The sequence below is a fragment of the Oncorhynchus kisutch genome, linkage group LG18 (assembly GCF_002021735.2).
Source record: "Oncorhynchus kisutch isolate 150728-3 linkage group LG18, Okis_V2, whole genome shotgun sequence".
In the NCBI taxonomy this organism is placed as follows: Eukaryota; Metazoa; Chordata; class Actinopteri; order Salmoniformes; family Salmonidae; genus Oncorhynchus; species Oncorhynchus kisutch.
Window position 1 is genome coordinate 44,872,108 of NC_034191.2, and position 20,724 is coordinate 44,892,831.

The 20,724-nt window shown below is 41.2% G+C and overlaps 2 protein-coding genes across 6 annotated transcripts; both read right to left on the minus strand.

The window, feature by feature from the left end:
- Positions 1-1,165: 1,165 nt before the first annotated feature.
- LOC109908861 (TLC domain-containing protein 5-like) lies at positions 1,166-20,661 on the minus strand. Of its 4 annotated transcripts, none has more exons than XM_020507607.2 (3): positions 20,562-20,661; positions 11,150-11,352; positions 1,166-3,001 (listed from the first exon to the last, which is right to left on the minus strand). In XM_020507607.2, the coding sequence occupies exons 2-3, from the start codon at positions 11,343-11,345 to the stop codon at positions 2,469-2,471; spliced, it is 729 nt and encodes a 242-aa protein (XP_020363196.1). In that variant the 5' UTR covers positions 11,346-11,352; positions 20,562-20,661; the 3' UTR covers positions 1,166-2,468. The 4 variants fall into 4 exon arrangements, with proteins under 4 accessions (XP_020363196.1, XP_031652013.1, XP_031652012.1 ...); XM_031796153.1 differs by lacking the exon at positions 20,562-20,661 and adding an exon at positions 14,545-14,658; XM_031796152.1 differs by lacking the exon at positions 20,562-20,661 and adding an exon at positions 14,109-14,222.
- LOC109908862 (TLC domain-containing protein 5) lies at positions 1,167-20,633 on the minus strand. Of its 2 annotated transcripts, none has more exons than XM_020507610.2 (4): positions 20,290-20,633; positions 15,097-15,299; positions 11,150-14,914; positions 1,167-3,001 (listed from the first exon to the last, which is right to left on the minus strand). In XM_020507610.2, exons 2-3 carry the CDS (start codon positions 15,290-15,292, stop codon positions 14,391-14,393), a joined length of 720 nt encoding a protein of 239 aa, XP_020363199.1. In that variant the 5' UTR covers positions 15,293-15,299; positions 20,290-20,633; the 3' UTR covers positions 1,167-3,001; positions 11,150-14,390. The 2 variants fall into 2 exon arrangements, with proteins under 2 accessions (XP_020363199.1, XP_020363198.1); XM_020507609.2 differs by having other exon boundaries at positions 20,277-20,614.
- Positions 20,662-20,724: the final 63 nt, after the last annotated feature.

Genomic DNA, 20,724 nt, shown 5'->3' on the forward strand with positions numbered 1-20,724 from the left:
AATTTCCAGACTTTCATAAAAAATAATAAAACATTCGTCTTATTCATTGTGGTGTCTGATTGGATGTCCTTGGCAGATGGGATAAAAAATAAAAACCTGCCCAGACTTTTAACTAAAAATAATAATAATAATATTCCTCTTTTGCCTTGTTCATTATGGTGTCTGATTGGATGTCCTTGGGGTTACAAATGTATATTATGTAGGCCAAATTTATTTTGAACATTATCATTGTTATTATTGGCCTAATGATTATCACATTGATATTCTACAACACCATAGTATGTTCCCCTCATTGTGTCTACTTATTTATTCCTGTGTTATACCACTTCTAAAACTTGAAAACATCTGACACTCCAAAATCGAAGCTTGTCAGATGTTTTCAAGTCTCAGAAAGTGGTATAATGTCAAGAGGAGTTCATGTCGACTGTTGTATGCCTTCAACCCAAATGAATGGAAACAAGGCACCGAAAAAAATGACATCCCTATACTGCTCCCATTCTTTTGGGATTCAGGTATACTGTATTATTGGATCTACACAGCAGATGGCTTAGGACGTGCACTAACTAACCTTTTGGGGTCAGACAACTTCGGACAAACTTTAATTTGTGGGTGAACTATTCCATTAAAATGACCAGTAAATAAAAGTACAATCAATTCCTGCTGTAACAATAATAAATCATAACCATTTAACACTGTAAAATGTAATGGCATTTGGCAGCAAAACGTGTTCAAACGTAACATTTTTGGTTTACCACTCTAGTACAGTATTTTGGAGGATTGTTGATTTACAAATGCCACCATGTGGACAATTTGAATACTTCACGCACAGAGCACTCTGTGGCTATAGCGCAAAAAGTCTACCCTACAGTACCGGACAAGGCTACGCTACTTTTTTTGAAAGCAATGTAGGCTAGTATACCTTTAAATATGTTGTAATACAATTAATATAACTAATTTAAAGTAAATTCTAACAAGTGGCAAAGTAGTAGTTCCCTGTGTAAAAATAATAAATCTGTTCAAATTGTTTAAATAAATATTTGATACTATATATGCCTAATATGTGCTGTAATATTTTACTTGATATTACAGCACATATTTCTATACCAGATTTGTATTCAGGGTATTTATTGAAAACACAAAAGTAAACATTACATTTGAACATGTATAAAGTCAAAGGCACACATATTTATTCTCCTTTATCACAGGGGTAGTGAATGTTGACATACAGTATGTGGAATGCTATCTAACTATTTAGGCACCATATTTAAATATTTCATATAAAAGTAGTGAATTTCAAATATGAAAGCATACAATAGTGGGAAATGTGACCTAGCATCATACTGGAACATTTTAAGCAATACAGTGCACAAACATTTAGCACAAATTATTGTTTACCCATTGGTATTTTTAACTAAGACACAGGGGTGGTGAATGTTGACAAACAATTCCACATTGTCTAACTATTGAGGCACCAGATTGAAATATTTCATCGAAAAGTAGTGAATTTCAAATATGAATGCATACAATATTGGGAAATGTGACTTAGCATCATACTGGAACATTTTAAGCAATACCATGCATACAATTGTTATTTTAAACTAATTTACAATGACTAATATACACCCAATCAAGCAATGGAATGCCACAAAAACATACTATTACAGTATGTTACACAATTACTTTGTTCCACGTGTTACGGATTTGTTGCTGTTCGCTTTAATGAAAAACCCATATTGTAGCTAAATGGAAAGACAGTTATCACAAGAAACATGTAGCTTTTTACTGAGTTGTATGTTATATAAAAGCCAGTGTCATGTAACACTGCAATCTCAGCGAGCGTTAATAAACCTCTTCCTAAAAACCAAATGGAATGTTTTTAAATGGCTTATAAATTGTACTACAATTCAAATTAGACAGACTCAAATGAGAAAAATTTGACTCAAAACATTGCAAAATATTTATAAAAAGTTGCATTTCTGCATACAACAAAATACTGCAAAAGGAAAGAAACAGTTTCGGTTCAATTTCACTGCCGCAAAAAAGTGTTGCCGAACCTATGAGGATTAGGGAATGTTATGTGCCTATTTCCCAATAGTCAACTTATTGCTGGATACAAGGTTAGAAGAACATACTATTAGGTTACAGTTAATTGTAAATAGGTTGTGAAATACATCTGTTCATCATATTGGCACTAGGTCCTTTGGTTTCAAAAGAAACTATATCTCAATTTTTTTTCTACAGTTGTACATTTTTGAAGATGCTTTTGCATCATTCTCTTGCACTTGTTATTTTTTTTTTTTAAATGTACAAGTGTTAGCTAAACACCAACATATTCCCATATAACCATATAGGCCTAAAGAATGGGTTGACTTTAACCCCATGCTTACACAACCATTAAATGTATTAAGGTTGTCTATTAGTATAAACATTGGATGTTTTTATTAATCTTCTAATGATAAGGAAGTCTTTCAGTCGGTCTTTCCGACATGTCCGTTAACTGCTGCCAATTTGTGTTGGTCTCTCCAGAGTCTGTATTTGGATTGACTCTTACGGTAGGCGAAACGACCAATGTCCACCATGAACACCCAGGACAGTACATACATGGCAACTCCCCCACACTTTATAATTAACCTGGGCCGTGGGGAGATGAGCTCGCAGTACAACATCCTCCCGCCAACCACTATGCGCATGAACACAAATAGCACCACAAACAGAACATCCACCACCTCCCCTGTCAGGCTCTCATAGCAACCCAACTGTCTCAGGAACCAGCGAGTTTGCAGCAGGGGGTTGGTGATCTCGCTAGCAAAGATTACGGCGCAGGACTCGATGCCCGATTCCCCCAAGCTCAGGGTCAACAAGATACCCAGGATGCTCATCGTGTGGTGGACCAGCATCACCGGGCCCTCTGTGCGGAAGTACACACACCAGCCCATATCGAAGATGAAGTAGCCCAGGCTAATGACCATAGCACTGATCTGAAGGGGGGTGTTCTTTGTGCCTGGAATCAAGATCACAACGTTATTGTAAACAGTCTTCATGGTTAGTAACATTGTCATACACACATCAAATTACTGTATACTTGGCAAGAAACTCTACATAAAGAACCTTGAGTTTTGGATGTAAACTTAGTTCTCTGAGTAGATTAACAGGTCGACAAATGACCTATGGGGACTCCTTCCCCATGACGCGATGAGATGCTTAATATAAAAGATATTTACAGTCACGCCATTCCCTTACTGTATCCACGTGACTTGTCACTATAAAAGGCGGTGTGACGTGACACACTGTCAATTACTTGACTTGAATTCCACAGAGGTGGAGGAACGACATGAAAGCTTGGCGATCCGTTACTCTACTCAGAGAACCAGGGCTAAATCCGTAACGTTCTCTCTCTTTTCGTAAAGGGGTTGCTGTACCAAACAGGTGGTTCAGCAACAGAGTGGGATACCTCACCATTAAACCTTAGTCCAAATGAGCCCCTAGGATGTCATTGTATCCACACAGCAGCAAGCTCTCCTCAGGCCCCCTCAGACAATTCACATTTTTTGTTTTAACCCTAAACTGCCACACCGGATTCAATTAGTCAAAGGATTGATTAATTGTAACAGAAAATATTAACCCAACAGGGTGGATTATATGTCAACTGTAGTATACAACTGTAAACAAAGAAGCTGAAAGCTTAAACTTAAACATGAGATGCTTTAATTAGGTGTAACACCACCAAGAGGGGAAGCCCTCTGTATAGAACATCCCATCTCACTGATGGTTGATAAGTATGTACAAGGTTCAAAGTGCGATCGCTTATCTGGGTTGAGAGAGCGTGCAGTGTCCAGAACCACTGCTGGTGTGGACATAACATTGAGTCTGTAGTACCTCGTGAAAGTCATGGGTGTTGATTCCAGGGAGGCCCCTCTGAACTGGGCCCATGAGGTGGCCATACCCCTGGTGGAGTGTGCTACCATGCCATCTGGAGTTGGTGTACCTGCTGCAATGTACCTTAGGTGTTCTCCCCATAACACACAACAATCTGTTCTGTTTGATAAATAATTATCTGGTTGCGGCAAGATAGTCACTCAATCCCCTAATCCTGCAAAGTGTATACAACTCACAACACCCCTGTGAGAAATGGGGAGTCTGTCATACACACATTCAACGTAGATAGGGACTTCCCTGCAGCAATAAGCATCTGGAGAAAAGTCAAAATGTCATAAATTGGTCAGGAAAAAGGCGATTCTGCATGGGCAATACACCACTTCCACTTGTAGGAATAAAGTCTTTGTGTAAAGGATACCCTTACTACCTGTATTATATCAATTACCAAGGAGGGTAATCCTGCAGCTACAAGGTGGTCACATTCAGGTGCCACACCCACGTCACTGGGCTGGGTTTTGGGGTGGGAAAGCTAGCCCTTCACTTGTGACAGGACGTCCGCCCAACGATGGAGTTCCCATGGTTGGGAGGTTGTCAGCTGTACAAGGTCTGAAAACCAGTGACTCTGTGGCCAATGTGGAGCCACAAGTAGAACTGACTTGTTCTCAAGAATGAGCTTCCTCAAGACCTGAGGGAGCGAGGGAATTGGTGGAAAGGCATAGGGCAGCCCCCTCGGCCATCTGTGTTATAGGGCGTTGACCCCGAGTGGGCCTGCTGGACCCTTCGTGGAGAACCACATCAGATAATGTTTGAGTCTCGCAAGGTTAACAGATTGGCCCCAGCAGGTGTATTGCTTTGAGGGATGTAAGTAGTGTGTTTGCCCAAAGCAGTAGCTCCCTTGCTATCTGGTGTAGTGTCATTGACCTCAGTCCGCCAAGGCAGTTGATGTATGCAACCACTGTCATGTTGTCTGTCCGTATCAGTACATGTTGGGAGGAAGTGCTGGAGTGCAAGGTGAACCATCTTGCGCTCCAGAACATTGATGTGAGCTGTTGTTTTGGGTGCGGACTATACACCACAAACCCCTTACTGGTTCAAGACTGCTCCCCATCCCTGTCGGATTATGTCTGTAATCAAAGTCACCTGGGTGTGAACTGCACTTAGGAGAACTCCACCGGGAGTTTGAAGTGCTACGCACCACCATTGTATTGCTCTCTAGAAACTCTTCAGTAGGACTGAGAACGTATGTTCCTCCACCAACGAGCAGGTGCAGCCTGTCTGAGCCTGTTTTTTTGGGGGGGGGCATCCCAGTTGGGGGGCCTGGGACAGGAGAAATGGTTTGCTGGCTGACACATTTATATGTGCTTCTCTGTCCTCCTTTAGACACTTGGGCCACTCCTGGCTAGGTGATATGGGTATACCTAAGTGGAACTTTCTCTTTGTCAGAGAGCTTGGGCTTTGCTAACCATAGGTGGTGCTGTGCAACACACATGCAGCCAAAGTCTTCCCAACCATATGAGCATTGCTCTGAAGGCACTGGATGAGCAGATCAGTCACTGTAGACAGTTCTTTCATGGTAATAATATTATAGTCTGCAGCTACTTCTGACTGAAGGCCAGTATTGCTGCTAAATTGCCAAGCCTAGCGGCTGAAGCGGTGCTGTCATGTGTCCTGCGTAGGAAGCGATCAAATGCCTTGCATCGTTTGTTAGACAGCTCTTGGTCTGAACTGTGACGGAGAGAAGCAGGCAGAACAAGTCAAGCAAATGATTTGTCCATACGGGGGAAATGGCCAAAACCATTCTCGTCTGTACCATGAAGTGTAGCTAAGTGATTTGCTTCGCATGGAAAGTTTTTTTTGACTTGGCGTGTTCCATGTGCATTGGAGCTCGCGCACAAAGTCTTTGAACAGGAGGCATGTCTCAGTCTTTGAAGAACTGAATTCATCAAACTTGAATGTGGACACCATGGCAGAAAGAGGCGTGCTCCATGTTGAGGTTCCCATTTGCCTTCTCAAAGATTTCAAAGGATTCTTTTTTGGTCAAGTGTCACTGCCAGTAGCAACGGTCATCAAAAATTGTTAAAAGGTTTTAAAAACAATTCTAATAATTGCAACAGTTGGACAATGGGTGAAGATACTCCAAATTGTTAGAATCCATCAGGTATTGAGTGAATTATAGCACATAACATTTTACTTTTATGGACAAATAATGAATGGAGTTCAGGGATTTGGGTGGGAATTCAGGTATTCAATTGGTCAAATTTCAAATGTTTTTCTTAGAATGCAGTCATACATTTTCTAATGGTATCAGGTATTTCTTTGATATTTTATGTTCAAACGATGAAAACGATATGTGCCTCATTTGCATAAACAGACTGGGTGTATTTGCATATATGAATACATTAAGATAAAGGGGTGGAACAGGGCTGCAACCATGAAAATGTGAAATGCTTACAAGCCCTTAAACAACAATGCATTTTTAAGAAAAATAAGTGTTAAGTAAAAATAGTCTGGGTAGCCATTTGATTAGCTGTTCAGGAGTCTTATGGCTTGGGGGTAGAAGCTGTTAAAAAGCCTTTTGGAATGCTTGCCACGTGGTAGCAGAGAGAGCAGTCTATGACTAGGGTGGCTGGAGTCTGACAATTTTTAGGGCCTTCCTCTGACACCGCCTGGTATAGAGGTCTTGGATGGCAGGAAGCTTGGCCCAAGTGATGTACTGGGCCGTACGCACTACCCTCTGTAGTGCCTTGCAGTCAGAGGCCGAGCAGTTGCCATACCAGGCAGTGATGCAACCAGTCAGGATGCTCCCAATGGTGCAGCTGTTTAACTTGAGGATCTGAGAACCCATGCCAAATCCTTTCAGTCTCCTGGGAGGGAATAGGCTTTGTTGTGCTCTCTTCACGAATGTCTTGGTGTGTTTGGACCATGATAGTTTGTTGGTGATGTGGTCACGTTCTGTTGCATAATTCAACAAGTGTGCCAGTAGCAGGATACACTCGGATTAAAAATCAACACGCTTGGATCTAGATTACATCTATCTATACATACTTTACATCGTTTGCGAGATCAGACATAATATCACTCACTATAAGTGTTAATTTCTGGAATTTGCTTTAATTTAGGAACATCTAATTTGTAGCAAATTATAATTTTTTTCAATTACATAAAAAAATAATACCCATCAAAATAAAGTTCTTTCTTCTATTTCTTAGCATTCTTATAGATGCAACGGAAAGACAATGTATTTCATTGAGCCCATTTCAGCCATCACAGGGGTGTGTTTGACAGGTCATTACAAACATTTCCACGGTCGTAAAGTTAACAGGAAAAAACAACAGGCAGAAGCAAGAGTATGAAAGAGTCGCAGGAGTAAAATGAAAGAAATCAATCCAGCGAGATTTAAGTGACAAGTGGATTTTTCACCCTTCAAACACACACTGAAAAAGACAGATCCTCAGGTGGGCGGGGCTTAAGCGTTGCTATATATTTCCACGACCGTGGAAATGTTTGTAATGACCTGTCAAACACACTCCGGTAATGCCTGAAATGGGCTCAATAGAATACATTGTCTTTTCGTTGCATCTGTAAGAATGCGAAAGCTTTGTCTGGGATTTAACATACCATTAACACATTGATGGGTGTTCATTTTTTGTGTAATTGAAAGTTAATTTGCTACAAATTAGATGCACTGAAATTTAAGCAAAAATAGTTATTTATTTTTTTACCTTTATTTAACCAGGCAAGTCAGTTAAGAACACATTCTTATTTTCAATGACGGCCTGGGAACAGTGGGTTAACTGCCTGTTCAGGGGCAGAACGACAGATTTGTACCTTGTCAGCTCGGGGGTTTGAACTCACAACCTTCACAACCTTCCGGTTGCTAGTCCAACGCTCTAACCACTAGGCTACCCTGAAAGAGTAAAATGAAAGCAATCAATACAGCGAGATTTAAGTGACAAGTGGATTTTTCACCCTTCAAACACAGGAAATAGATGGCAGTGTTGCTACTGCCAGGCCAACAGGCTGGGACTGGATGATGCTAGAGCCACGGTGCATACCATCATCAGAGGGATCATTGTCTGTGGCACAAGAGTGGGAAGCTCTTGTGGACAGTACATCAGTGTCATCGGATTCAACAACCACACTCTGTTCAGAGGTAGGGGTTGAGTTTGGTACCGGCAGTGGAAGTCTGGCCATGATGTGCTCGAGGGTGGACTCCGTGTTTGCCATGCATCTGCCCAGTGACATAACCTCATTGCGCAGCTCAGTGCAGTGAGATTTGTGCCCAGGCGAGGATGAGCGACGGCGTTGATTGGGCAGTGGATCACGAGGGGAGTGAGACCTGTCATTTGACCTGGAACATTTGGAATGATTTTCAGAGGAAGGTCTACGATCAATGATCTGTGTGGCAGATTCATCTGATGACAGCCCGTCCGGAGGTTCTGTCCACAAAGCTCTCAAGTCGAGATATCAATGCACTCGGTGTGAATTTCTGCTACTCTGTGCAGCAGCTTGAGCATGTTCAGCTCCCAAGCAAAGAAGGCAAAGAGTGTGCTCATCCGAGGCTAGATGTTTCTCATCCTGTTGACACGGGTGGAATGACATCCTGAATACAACACTGAATCTGTGTGCAAGGAATGGATTTTCACACAATTGTATACAAGAGAAGTGTGTTCCAAGAAAAAGTCTTGGTGTGCCTCAAATTCTGCTTCGATGCATCGAGCTGGTGCCTCGGTGTCGGTGATCTCACTCTCCTAGGCATATGTGAATACGTTTTTAACCTGGTCAACATTCGCAAGGCCGTTCTCAGAGCATGTGCAGACCAGCTTGCAGGCATCTTCACGGTCATTTTCAACCTCTCCTTGTCCTAGTCTGTGATGATGGTCAAGCTGACCACCATCATTCTTGTCCCCAAGAACTCTAAAGCTACCTGCCACAATGACTACTGCCATGTGCATATAGCACTAAGATCTGTAATCATGAAGTGCTTTGAAAGGCTGGTCATGGCAAATATAAACTCCATCATCCCAGACACCTGAGACCACTCCAATTTGCATAACGCCCCAACAGATCTACAGATAATGGAATCTCAATTGCACTCCACACTGCCCTCTCCTACCTGGATGAGATGCATACCTATTTGAGAATGTTCTTCATCGACTACAGCTCAGCATTCAACACCATAATGCCCTTTAAGCTCGTCATCAAGCTCAGGATCCTGGGACTGAACACCTCCCTATGCAACTGGATCCTGGACCTCCGGACGGGCCAACCCCAGGTGGTTAGAGTAGGCAACAACACCTCCGCCACGCTGACTCTGAACACTAGGCCCCCCTAAGTGTGTGTGCTTAGCCCCCTCCTGTACTCTGTTTATCCAAGACTATGTGGCCACGCACATCTTCAACTCCATCATAAAGTTTGCTGACGACACGACAGTTGTAGGCCTGATCACCAACGGAGATGAGAAAGCATACAGGAAGGTCGTCAGAGAACTGCCAGTGTGTTGCCAGGACAACAAACCTCTCCCTCAATGTCAGCAAGACCAAGGAGCTGATCATGGATTACAGGAAACAGGCGAGAGGTCAAGAGCTTCAAGTTCCTGTGTCCACATCACTGAAGACTTAACATGGTCTTCTCACACCAGAACGTTGTGAAGAAGGCACGGCAACGCCTCTTATCCCTTTGGAGGCTGAAACGATTTGGCATACCTATCCGATTCTCAGAAACTTTTACATCTCCACCATAATACAACCTGACTGGTTGTATTACTCTCTGGTATTGCAACTGCCCTGCTTGCGACCGGAAAGCCATACAGAGGCAGGCGGTTTCTGAGAAAGAAAAAAAAACTGCCAAAGACTTTAACCATCCGAGACATGGACTGTTCTCCATGTTCCCGTCCAGCAGGCTGTACCGGTGCGTCAAGGCTCAGACCAACAGCCTCCTAAACAGCTTCTATCCCCCTACTGCTCTCCCTCAGACTATCCACACTGACTCTATCTATGCCCATCCACAGATACAGATACAAACTATGGTCCTGCTAAAATTATTATTGATGTAATGTATTACTCCATTACGTTGCTGTCCATTGATTACTGATTGCCATTACTATTTGTCCTGTTACTAGTCACTATTACCCGTTTACATGTATACACTGTGTTCCATGACATAGACTGAACAGGTGAATCCATTTGAAAAATATAATCCCTGATTGATGTTGCCTGTTAAATCTACTTCAATCAGTGTAAATAAAGGGGAGGAGACAGGTTAAAGAAGGATTTTTAAGCCTTGAAACAGTTGAGACATGGATTGTGTATGTGTGCCATTCAGAGGGTGAATGGAAAAGACAAATTATTTAAGTGCCTTTGAATGGGGTATGGTAGTAGATGCCTGGCGGTTTGAGTCTGTCAAGAACTGCAACGCTTCCGGGTTTTCACACGGAACAGTTTCCCGTGTGCATCCAGAATGGTCCACCACCCAACTTGACACAACTGTGGGAAGCATTGGAGTCAATGTGGGCCAGCGTTCCTGTGGAATGCTTTTGACACCTTGTAGAGTCCATGCACCGACGAATTGAGGCTGTTCTGAGGGCAAAAGGAGGTGCAACTCAATATTAGGAAGGTGTTCCTAATGTTTTGTACACTCAGTGTATATCGCAATTAGTGTATTAGCGTAACTATTTATATAATCCTGGAACACTACCATCTAGTGGTCAGAACCTGGTATCAGGACATAGGATGGGACATAAACCAAACAACTTGAATGACTAATTTCGCCGAATTCACTGAGAATTCATTACATTAGATGAAGAAACAATACTCTGAGCCGCAGATCCATACTACATGTCAGAAATAGAGAACTGATTCTGTATACTTGTTGGGTTGGGATTGGAGTGGAGGTCCGTGGGTGGCTTTTAACAATTTCTTTGGATTCCTTGTCTTACGCATTGTTAGAAAACGTTGGTGTAATTCGGATGCAAGGTACTACATTTATTGAATATTATATGAAGCCAATTTGGGTGCAATCAATTAGAATTTGATCTGTGAGAAATTAAGCTATCTAAACAAACATGTTTTTACAAAAATACTAATCTTAACCGTGTCCAACTACAGAAATGATTTCAGAACAATATGAGATGGTGGTGTCATGGCTTGCTAAATGACATGGAACGAGCCCTATATACCAACTTAACCATGTTTAGAGAATGGTTGTATGGAAGCAGCACTCTACATGGAAACGATTACACGGTTTCAGTGCAATTAAATAGTGAGCATCTTACCTGGATGTGTGAAGGGCCAAGGTCCTTCCACATAGCCTATGTATGCTGTTATGCAGACCGCCAGGATGCCATGGAGCAGTGTGACCAGCCTACAATTCCACTCAAAGCCACGGCTTTCATTGTTATTACACAGTAGTTTGTAGAGAGTGATCCAGCCTGTTAGGCAGAGGACCACGCCAATAGGCAGCGATGTCATCCCTCAGCTAAATACACAAAAACAAAACAAAAACCACTTAAATGACCAACACACACACACACACACAAATACACTGTAGAAGTTTCATAAGATTGCATGACCCCTTCATTTTCTACCATCACCAACAATATCAGCTATGCTCAAAATTGGTGCAAGTAAGTCCATTTAGCAATACATTTTATGTTAGTAAATGTTCTGTAAAATGCAGCATAATTGCAATATAGAAATACAGTGCCTTCAAAAAGGTATTCACACCCCTTGCCTTTTTCCACATTTTGTAGTGTTGAAACGTGGGATTAAAATTGATTTAATTGTATTGTTTTTCCCCCAAATATTTACACAAAATACTCTAATGTCAAAGTGGAAGACAAATTCTAGCATTTGTAAAACATTTATGAAAAACAAAACAAATATATCTTGATTAGATAAGAATTCAATTCATGTTAGAATCACCTTTGGCAGCGATTACAGTCAGTCTTTCTGGGTAAGTCTCTAAGAGCTTTCTGGATTGTGCAACATTTGCCCATTATTCTTTTTAAGTCTTACCATAGATTTTCAAGCAGATTTGAGTCAAAACTGTAACTCAGCCACATTCACTGTCTTCTTAGTGAACAGCTTCAGTGTAGATTTATCCAAGGATTTTGCCTGTGCTTAGCTCCATTTAGTTTATTTTTTTTATACTGAAAAACTCCCCAGCCCTTAGTGGTTACAAGCATACCAATAACATGATGCAGCCACCACCATGCTTTAAAATATGAAGAGTGGTACTCAGTAAAGTGTTGTATTGTATTTGCCCCAAACATAATTGCTTTGCCACATTTTTTGCAGTATTACTTTAGTGCCTTGTTGCAAACAGGATGCATGTTTTAAATTCTGTACAGGCTTCCTTCTTTTCACTCTGTCAATTAGTTAGTATTGTGGCGTAACTACAATGTTTTATCCTATCATAGCCATTCAACTCTGTTTTAAAGTCATTATTGATCTCATGGTGAAATCCCTGAGCGGTTTCCTTCCTCATTGGCAACTGAGTTAGGAAGGACGCCTGTATCTTTTTAGTGATTGGATGTTGGATCAATACACCCAAAGTGTATTGAATAACTTCACCATGCTCAATCAGTGCCATTTTTTGCAAGGCATTGGAAAACCTCCCTGGTCTTTGTGCTTGAATCTGTGTTTGAAATTCACTGCTCAACTGTCGAACCTTACAAAATATGTTTACGTGTGGGTTACAGAGATGAGGTAGTCATTTAAAAAATAATTATTAATTATTATTGCACACAGAGTGAGTCCATGCAACTTATTATGTGACTTGTTAAGCACAATTTTACTCCTGAACTTATTCAGGCTTGCTATAACAAAAGGATTGAATACTTATTGACTCATTACCAGTGGTGTAAAGTACTTAAGTAAAAATACTTTAAAGTACTACTTAAGTAGTTTTTTGGGGTATCTGTACTTTACAATTTATATTTCTCGCAAATTTTACTTCACTACATTCCTAAAGACAATAATGTACTTTTTACTCCATGCATTTTCCTTGACACCCAAAATTACACATTACATTTTGAAAGCTTTGCAGAACAGGAAAATTGTCAAATTCACACACTTGTCAACATAACATCCCTAGTCATCCCTACTGCCTCTCATCTGGTGGACACACTAAACACAAATGCTTGGTTTGTAAATTATGTCTGAGTGTTGGAGTGTGCCCCTGGCTATCCATAAATACATTTTAAAAAACAAGAAAATTGTGCAGTCTGGTTTGCTTAATATAAGCTATTTGAAATTATTTATACTTTTTTGATTCTTAAGTATATTTTTTCCAATTACATTTACTTTTGATACTAAACTATATTTAAAACCAAATGCTTTTAGACTTTTACCAAAGTAGTATTTTAAAATGGGTGACATTCATTTCTACTTGAGTCATTTTCTATTGAGGTACCTTTACTTTTACACAAGTATGACAATTGGGTACTTTTTCCACCACTGCTCAAGACGTTTCAGCTTTTCATTTATAATTAATTTGTAAAAATGTCTAACAATTCCACTTTGACATTATGGGTTATTGTGTGTAGGCCAGTGACCGAAAATCTCAATTGAATCCAATTTTAAAATTCAGGCTGTAAGACAACACACACGCTGCTGCTACTGTCTGTCTATCTATCCTGTTGCCTAGTCACTTTACCCCTACCTATATGTACATTACATAGCTACCTCAATTACCTCGTATCCCTGCACATCGACTCGGTATTGGTACTCCCTTTATAAAGTCATGTTATTTTCTACTTGCTAATATATCCATGTTATTTTTACTCCTTATTCAATGTGTATTTATTTATTATGTTAATATTTCATTTTTTTATTACATTTTCTAATCTTATCTTTAACTCTGCATTGTTGGAAATTGATCCGTAAGTAAGCATTTCACTGTTTCACCCGTTGTCTTCAAAGCATGTGAGAAATTGAATTTTACTTGAACAAAATGAGGGAAAAGGTTGTGAATACTTTCTGAAGGCACTGTAAATTACCTTCCAATGAACCTGTGTTATAATTAAGCAAGAAGGCCCGAGGAGGTGTGGTATATGGCATATATACCACGGCTACGGGCTGTTCTTATGCATGACGCAACACGGAGTGCCTGGAAACAGCCCTTAGCAGTGGTATATTGGCCATATATCACAAACCCCCAACGTGCCTTATTGCTATTATAAACTGGTTACCAACGTAATTAGAGCAATAAAAAAAATGGTTGTCTCATACCCGTGGCATACGGTCTGATATACCACGGCTGTCAGCCAATCAGCATTCAGGGCTCGAACCACCCAGTTTATTAACCCAAAGTGAGTGATGAACAGTGTATGTCTAAACTGAGCATCTTGGTTTTCCTGAACTGAGCACAATAATGTACAAGTGTAAGCTGAATACCAAAGACTACTCCCCAATAATCATACACAATCATTGGTAGTTAATCATTTGTTAAAGAAGTTCTATTAGTATAAACATTAGATGTTTTTATTCATCTTCTAATGATAAGGAAGTCTTTCAGTCGGCCTTTCCGTTAACTGCTGCCAATTTGTGTTGGTCTCTCCAGCGTCTGTATTTGGATTGACTCTTGCGGTAGGCGAAACGACCAATGTCCACCATGAACACCCAGGACAGCACATACATGGCAACTCCCCCACACTTTATAATTAACCTGGGCCGTGGGGAGATGAGCTCGCAGTACAACATCCTCCCGCCAACCACTATGCGCATGAACACAAATAGCACCACAAACAGAACATCCACCACCTCCCCTGTCAGGCTCTCATAGCGACCCAACTGTCTCAGGAACCAGCGAGTTTGCAGCAGGGGGTTGGTGATCTCACTGCCAAAGAGCACGGCGCAGGACTCGATGCCTGATTCTCCCAAGCTCAGGGTCAACAAAATACCCAGGATGCTCATGGTGTGGTGAGCCAGCATCACCGGGCCTTCGGTGCGGAAATAAACACACCAGCCCATATCGAAGAAGAAGTAGCCCAGGCTAATGACCATAGCACTGATCTGAAGGGGAGTGTTCTTTGTGCCTGGAATCAAGATCACAACGTTATTGTAAACACTATTTATGCTTAGCAACATACACACATCAAAGTATATTGATTTCCCCCCCCCCAAAAAAAATAAATTGCTCCTATACCAACTTTACCACCTTTTACAGAGAGGCGGAACAGGAGCAGCACTACGTGGGATTAGATAGTGAGCATCTTACCTGGATGTGTGAAGGGCCAAGGTCCATCCACATAGCCTATGTATGCTGTTATACAGACGGCCAGGATTCCATGGAGCAGTGTGACCAGCCTACAATTCCACTCAGAACCGTGGCTGCCATTGGTGTTACACAGTAGTGTGTAGAGAGTGATCCAGCCTGTTAGACAAAGGACCACGCCGACAGCCAGCGATGTCATCCCTCAGCTAAATACAAAAAAACACAAGTGCAATACAGAAATACATTACCTTTCAATGAACCCTTGTTAAAATTCAAAGCAACTGATAAACAATGTTTATCTGAACTGAGCAGCTGTAGTGTTCTGGCCAGTCTGAGTATTTGGTGAGGTCTCATGTGTTTTTATTGGGAAATGAGACCATGACACACCTTCGTTGGTAAGGAGAAATTTCATGCTAGCACACTTTAGGGGAGTTTCAAAACAAGTCCAAAAGTAATTGTCTGTCTGGGGCAGTGGTGCTGCACATCCTGGTCTCATAGACAAGACGTAACATAGTAAATAAAAGTCTGGGACACTCAAATATTCCCCTTTGCTGCAATAACAGCCTCCACTCTTCTGGGAAGGCTTTCCAGTAGATGTCGGAATATTGCTGCGGGGACTTGCTTCCAAAACAGCCACAAGAGCATTACTGAGGTCGGGCACTGATGTTGGCCGATTGGGCCTGGTTCGATGTTGTGTCCAATTTCATCCCACCAAAGGTGTTCGATTGGGTTGAGGTCCGGGCTCTGTGTAGGCCAGTCAAGTTCTTCCACACCGATCTCAACAAACCATTTCTGTATAGATCCCGCTATGTGCACAGGGGTATTGTCATGCTGAAACAGTAAAAGGGCCTTCCCCAAACTGTTGCCACAAAGTTGGAAGCATTGAATCGTCTAGAATGTCATGGTATGCTGTCGCGTTAAGATTTCCCTTCACTGGAACTAAGGCGCATAGTCCGAACCATGAAAAACAACACCAGACTATTATTCCTCCTCCACCAAACTTTACAGTTTGCATTATGCATTTGGGCAGGTAGCGTCCTCCTGGCATCTGACAAACCCAGATTAGTCTGTCGGACTGCCAGATGGTGAAGTGTGACACATCACTCCAGAGAATGGGTTTCCATGCTCCAGAGTCCAATGGCATTGTGCATGGTGATCCTAGGCTTTTGTGAGGCTGCTCGGCCATGGAAAACCATTTCATAAAGTTCCCAACGAACTGTTAATGTGCTGACGTTGCTTCCAGAGGCAGTTTGGAACTCTGCAGTGTTGCAAATGAGGACAGACCATTTCTCAGCACTCATAGGTCCCATTCTGTGAGCTTGTGTGGCCTACCACTTCGCGGCTGAGCCGTTGTTGCTCCTAGACATTTCCACTTCACAATAACAGCACTTACAGTTGACCGGGACAGCTCTAGCAGGGCAGAAATTTGACGAACTGACTTATTAGAAAAGGTGGCATGCTATGACGGTGCCACATTAAAAAAGTCAATGAGCTCTTCAGTAAGGCCATTCTAATGTCAATGTTTGTCTATGGAGATTGCATGGCTGTGTGTTCGATTTTATACACCTGTCATCAACAGGTGTGGCTGAAATAGCGGAATCCACAAATGTGAAGAGGTGTCCATACACTTTTGTATGTTATGTTTGGTATGGTTACACAAGACAGGTTATTTAAGGCAAAAACAATAGGAGGGTGGTCGGTCGGGATGGATGGATAAGATACCAAAACTACGAAAATAGCACATATGGAATCATGTAGTAAGCAAAAAAGTGTTAAACAAATCAAATACATTTAATATTTGAGATTCTTCAAAATAGCCACCCTTTGCCTTGATGACAGCTTTGCACACACTTGGCATTCTCTCAACCAGCTTCATGAGGTAGTTGCCTGGACTGCATCTCAATTAGCAGATGTGCCTTCTTAAAAGTTAATTTGTGGAATTCTTTCCTTCTTAATGCATTTGAGCCAATCAGGGTATATAGAAGATAGCCCTATTTGGTAAAAGACCAAGTCCATATTATGGCAAGAACAGCTCAAATAAGCAAAGGGAAATGACAGTCCATCATTACTTTAAGACATGAAGGTCAGTCAATACGGAACATTTCAAGAAATTTGAATGTTTCTTCAAGTACCGTCGCAAAAAAAATTAAGCGCTATGATGAAACTGACTCTCATGAGGACCGCACAGGAACGGAAGACCCAGAGTTACCACTGTTGCAGAGGATGAGTTGATTAGAGTTACCAGCCTCAGAAATTGCAGCCTGAATAAATGCTTCAGAGTTCAAGTAACATACACATCTCAACATCAACTGTTCAGAGGAGACTGTGAAATCAGGCCTTCATGGTCAAATTGCTGCAAAGAAACCACTACTAAAAGAACACCAATAAGAAGAAGAGACTTGAAACACGAGCAACAGACATTAGACCGGTGGTAATTTGTCCTTTGGTCTCGAGTCCAAATTTGAGATTTTGGGTTCCAACCGCTGTGTCTTTGTGAGCAGCGGTGTGGGTGAACGGATCTCCCAACGTAAAGCATGGGGGAGGTGGTGTGATGGTTCTTTGCTGGTGACACTGTCTGCGATTTATTTAGAATTCAAGGCACACTTAACCAGCATTCTGCAGCAATACGCCATCCCATCTGGTTTGGGGCTTAGTGGGACTATCATTTGTTTTTCAACAGGTTAATGACCAAACACACCTCCAGGCTTTGTAAGGGCTATTTTACCAAGTACCATGATGTAGTGCTGCATCAGATGACCTGGCCTATTTGAATAATCTCAAATATAAAATATATTTTGATTTGTTTAACACTTTTTTGGTTACTTCATGATTCCATGTGTGTTATTTCATAGTTTTGATGTCTTCACTATTATTCTACAATGTAGAAAATAGTAAAAATAAAGAAAAACCCTTGAATGAGTGGGTGTTCTAAAACCTGACCAGTAGTGTATGTTTAGCAAATTCGTAACATATTATACCAAATGGATGATCGACATTCACAAATTAATACATCCCATACGAAACATATCATGGGCTCCCGAGAGGCGCAGCGGTCTAAGGCACTGCATCTCAGTGTTACTACAGATTCTGGTTCGATTCCAAGCTGTATCACAACCGGCCATGATTGGGAGTACCATAGGGAGGCACACAATTGCCCCAGCGTTGTCTGTGTAAATAATAATTTGTTCTTAGCTGACTTGCCAAGTTAAATAAAAGGTAAAAAATAAATAAAAGATATAATAAGAAATGCAGTGCCTAAGATTTTTGTACAAAATAATATGAAATGCTCTGAGATCAGGTTGCACTGCAGACAGTCTCCATTTCTGCCACTAAACTGTCAAAGCAAGCTAGTGTATCTATTTATTATTTTTTCATACACCTTTACATACATTATGTAATAAAAATAATATCCAAATGTAAACGTTTATTATTAATATCATGAATTTGGCATACTATTTATAGAGCTAGCTATATTTTCCCCTGTTCAGCTGTTTTGACATCAGTGCAGAAGGGGAGAGAGCAGCTGGCTTGCTAGTATAGGGTACCACAGTATGAGTCATAATACCCATAAAACCTAGCAGTCAAACAGGGAAATGGTTCCAATCGTTTTTCTACCACAAATTTGTCCCATAGGGGATTTTCGAAACACTTACAATAAGGGCTGTAATTTCATGTAGGCTTTTGATAACCATGCAAATCTCTTTAGGACAAGCTGACTTATCAATATATTCACCTGTATTTATCCCCCAAAATGAAATGCTAATTATCTGCTAATGTGGCTATCATAAAGAACTACAAATGCCATGATGATCTGGATAAGACAGCCAAATCGAGGCAAAGGAAAGAATCTCTGGAATAACTATCTAATGTTAGTGAAATGTAGAAATCAATAAATTGGCTACAATTCTTTAAAAATTAACAATTCTGTGAAAGTCTTAAATTGACACAATACAAGTTCGCATGCAGGAGCTTCAAGGACTTATACGAGTTTACGTCAGACAATCGTGCATCGCCTTGGTCCGTACAATTGCCCTTATTTTAGCGCCCCAAAAACATAATACTTCCAGATCAACTGTAATGTTAATACCATTGTAAAGAACAATTTCTCCCATTTCCAACAGAATAAATTAGATGACCTAAACCCTGCCCGTTTCTGCATAATTCAAGCAGGCAATGAGCCCCGTCGGGTCTTTTTAAAAATGGCGGGTGGGGAAGCGAAACTCATGCGTGATAGTGAGAAGGAGAGGAGATGTGTGGGGAAATAGCTTTTTTTCACTCGATCTGTCCAACTTAAAGCATCTAAAATGTAAATAATACTATAAATAGTTTATATAATGCCATTACAAACCTATTTGAAGGTTTGTCGAATCGGGTTTTTGGGGCGGTGCTAAAGTGATCGTAGAAGTAAACAGCGGCTTTGAGAATGATGATCGCATGCAATGAAAAAAATGACTAGGTATGCCCTTGTTTTTAAAGGATGATAGAAGTGCTACACCTGGTGGAGAGAGATTGTAAGACAGAAATAGTTGCTTTATGCGTGCTGTACGTTACGACATGACACGTCAAGATGTAACGGAGGGGCAGTTTTTTTAACTTTTCTCCAATACTATAGGTTTCTATTCAAGCGTTGATCGACGGTAAATGGTACCATGTCGATCAACGCTTGAATAGAAACCTAGTTCACACCCCCGATTTTGACGTCAACACAGTTCCATTCGTTTTCTTTGTAGCCTCGTTTGAATGTTGCGGCTAGCATTTTTTTATCAGAGTAAATACAGCCGAATATTGATAAGTCAACTTATCCGAGAGAGCTTTCAATGCGTCACGCCGGGGTAAGTCCACACAAAACACTGCCCTTTAGTTATTCTAAAATCCCCTACGGAAAAATGGTGGATAGACGATTGGATCCATTTCCCTGTTTGACCGTTAGGCTTTATGGGTACTATGACACCTCCACGCTGGGGCTCTATAGCAAATAGAGAAAATAACACTGGCGAGATGGCTTGAAGCCGAGCCATTAATAAAGATGAGAATATTTGAGCTAAAAACACATTAAAGTGAATACATTTGAGTCCTGATGAGCCGTCTAGACTATACAAGGTCAGTTCGATAAGGCAGGCTTTGGATAGCGAGCCTCCTCAAGCTATCAAATATTGGCAAACATAACAATGCGAAATACCTACTTTGTAACATCACCTTATTTCTGCGCCGCTTGCACGTTCATGTCGGTGACATCGAATCTTCTGTCTCTTTGTGGCCAGCATGCTCCTTCGGGTGAGTCACTTCATCTTTTGTTCTTTGTGTCCATGTTGCTCGGCTCATCAACAACAAAAATATCTCTCGAGCATCTAATCTCAATAGCCTACTCCCCCACCTTGCAGTGTCAGCAACTGGTGCTGCAGCCCAACCCAAAACGAAATTAGTGAGTTAGTTTCCAACACTCAGTAAGTAAAGAAATATATAATTACTGCTAGCCTGGTTCCGAATGTAGCAGCAGCTTTATCGTCGACGGGTGGTGTCTAGTTGTCAACTTGCCATCTAGAATGGGGTTGTGGCGCCATCTGCTGGTATATTTACTGTACTTGGAGCCTGATAAGAGACGGAAAATTCACCGACACCTTTCTGAAGACT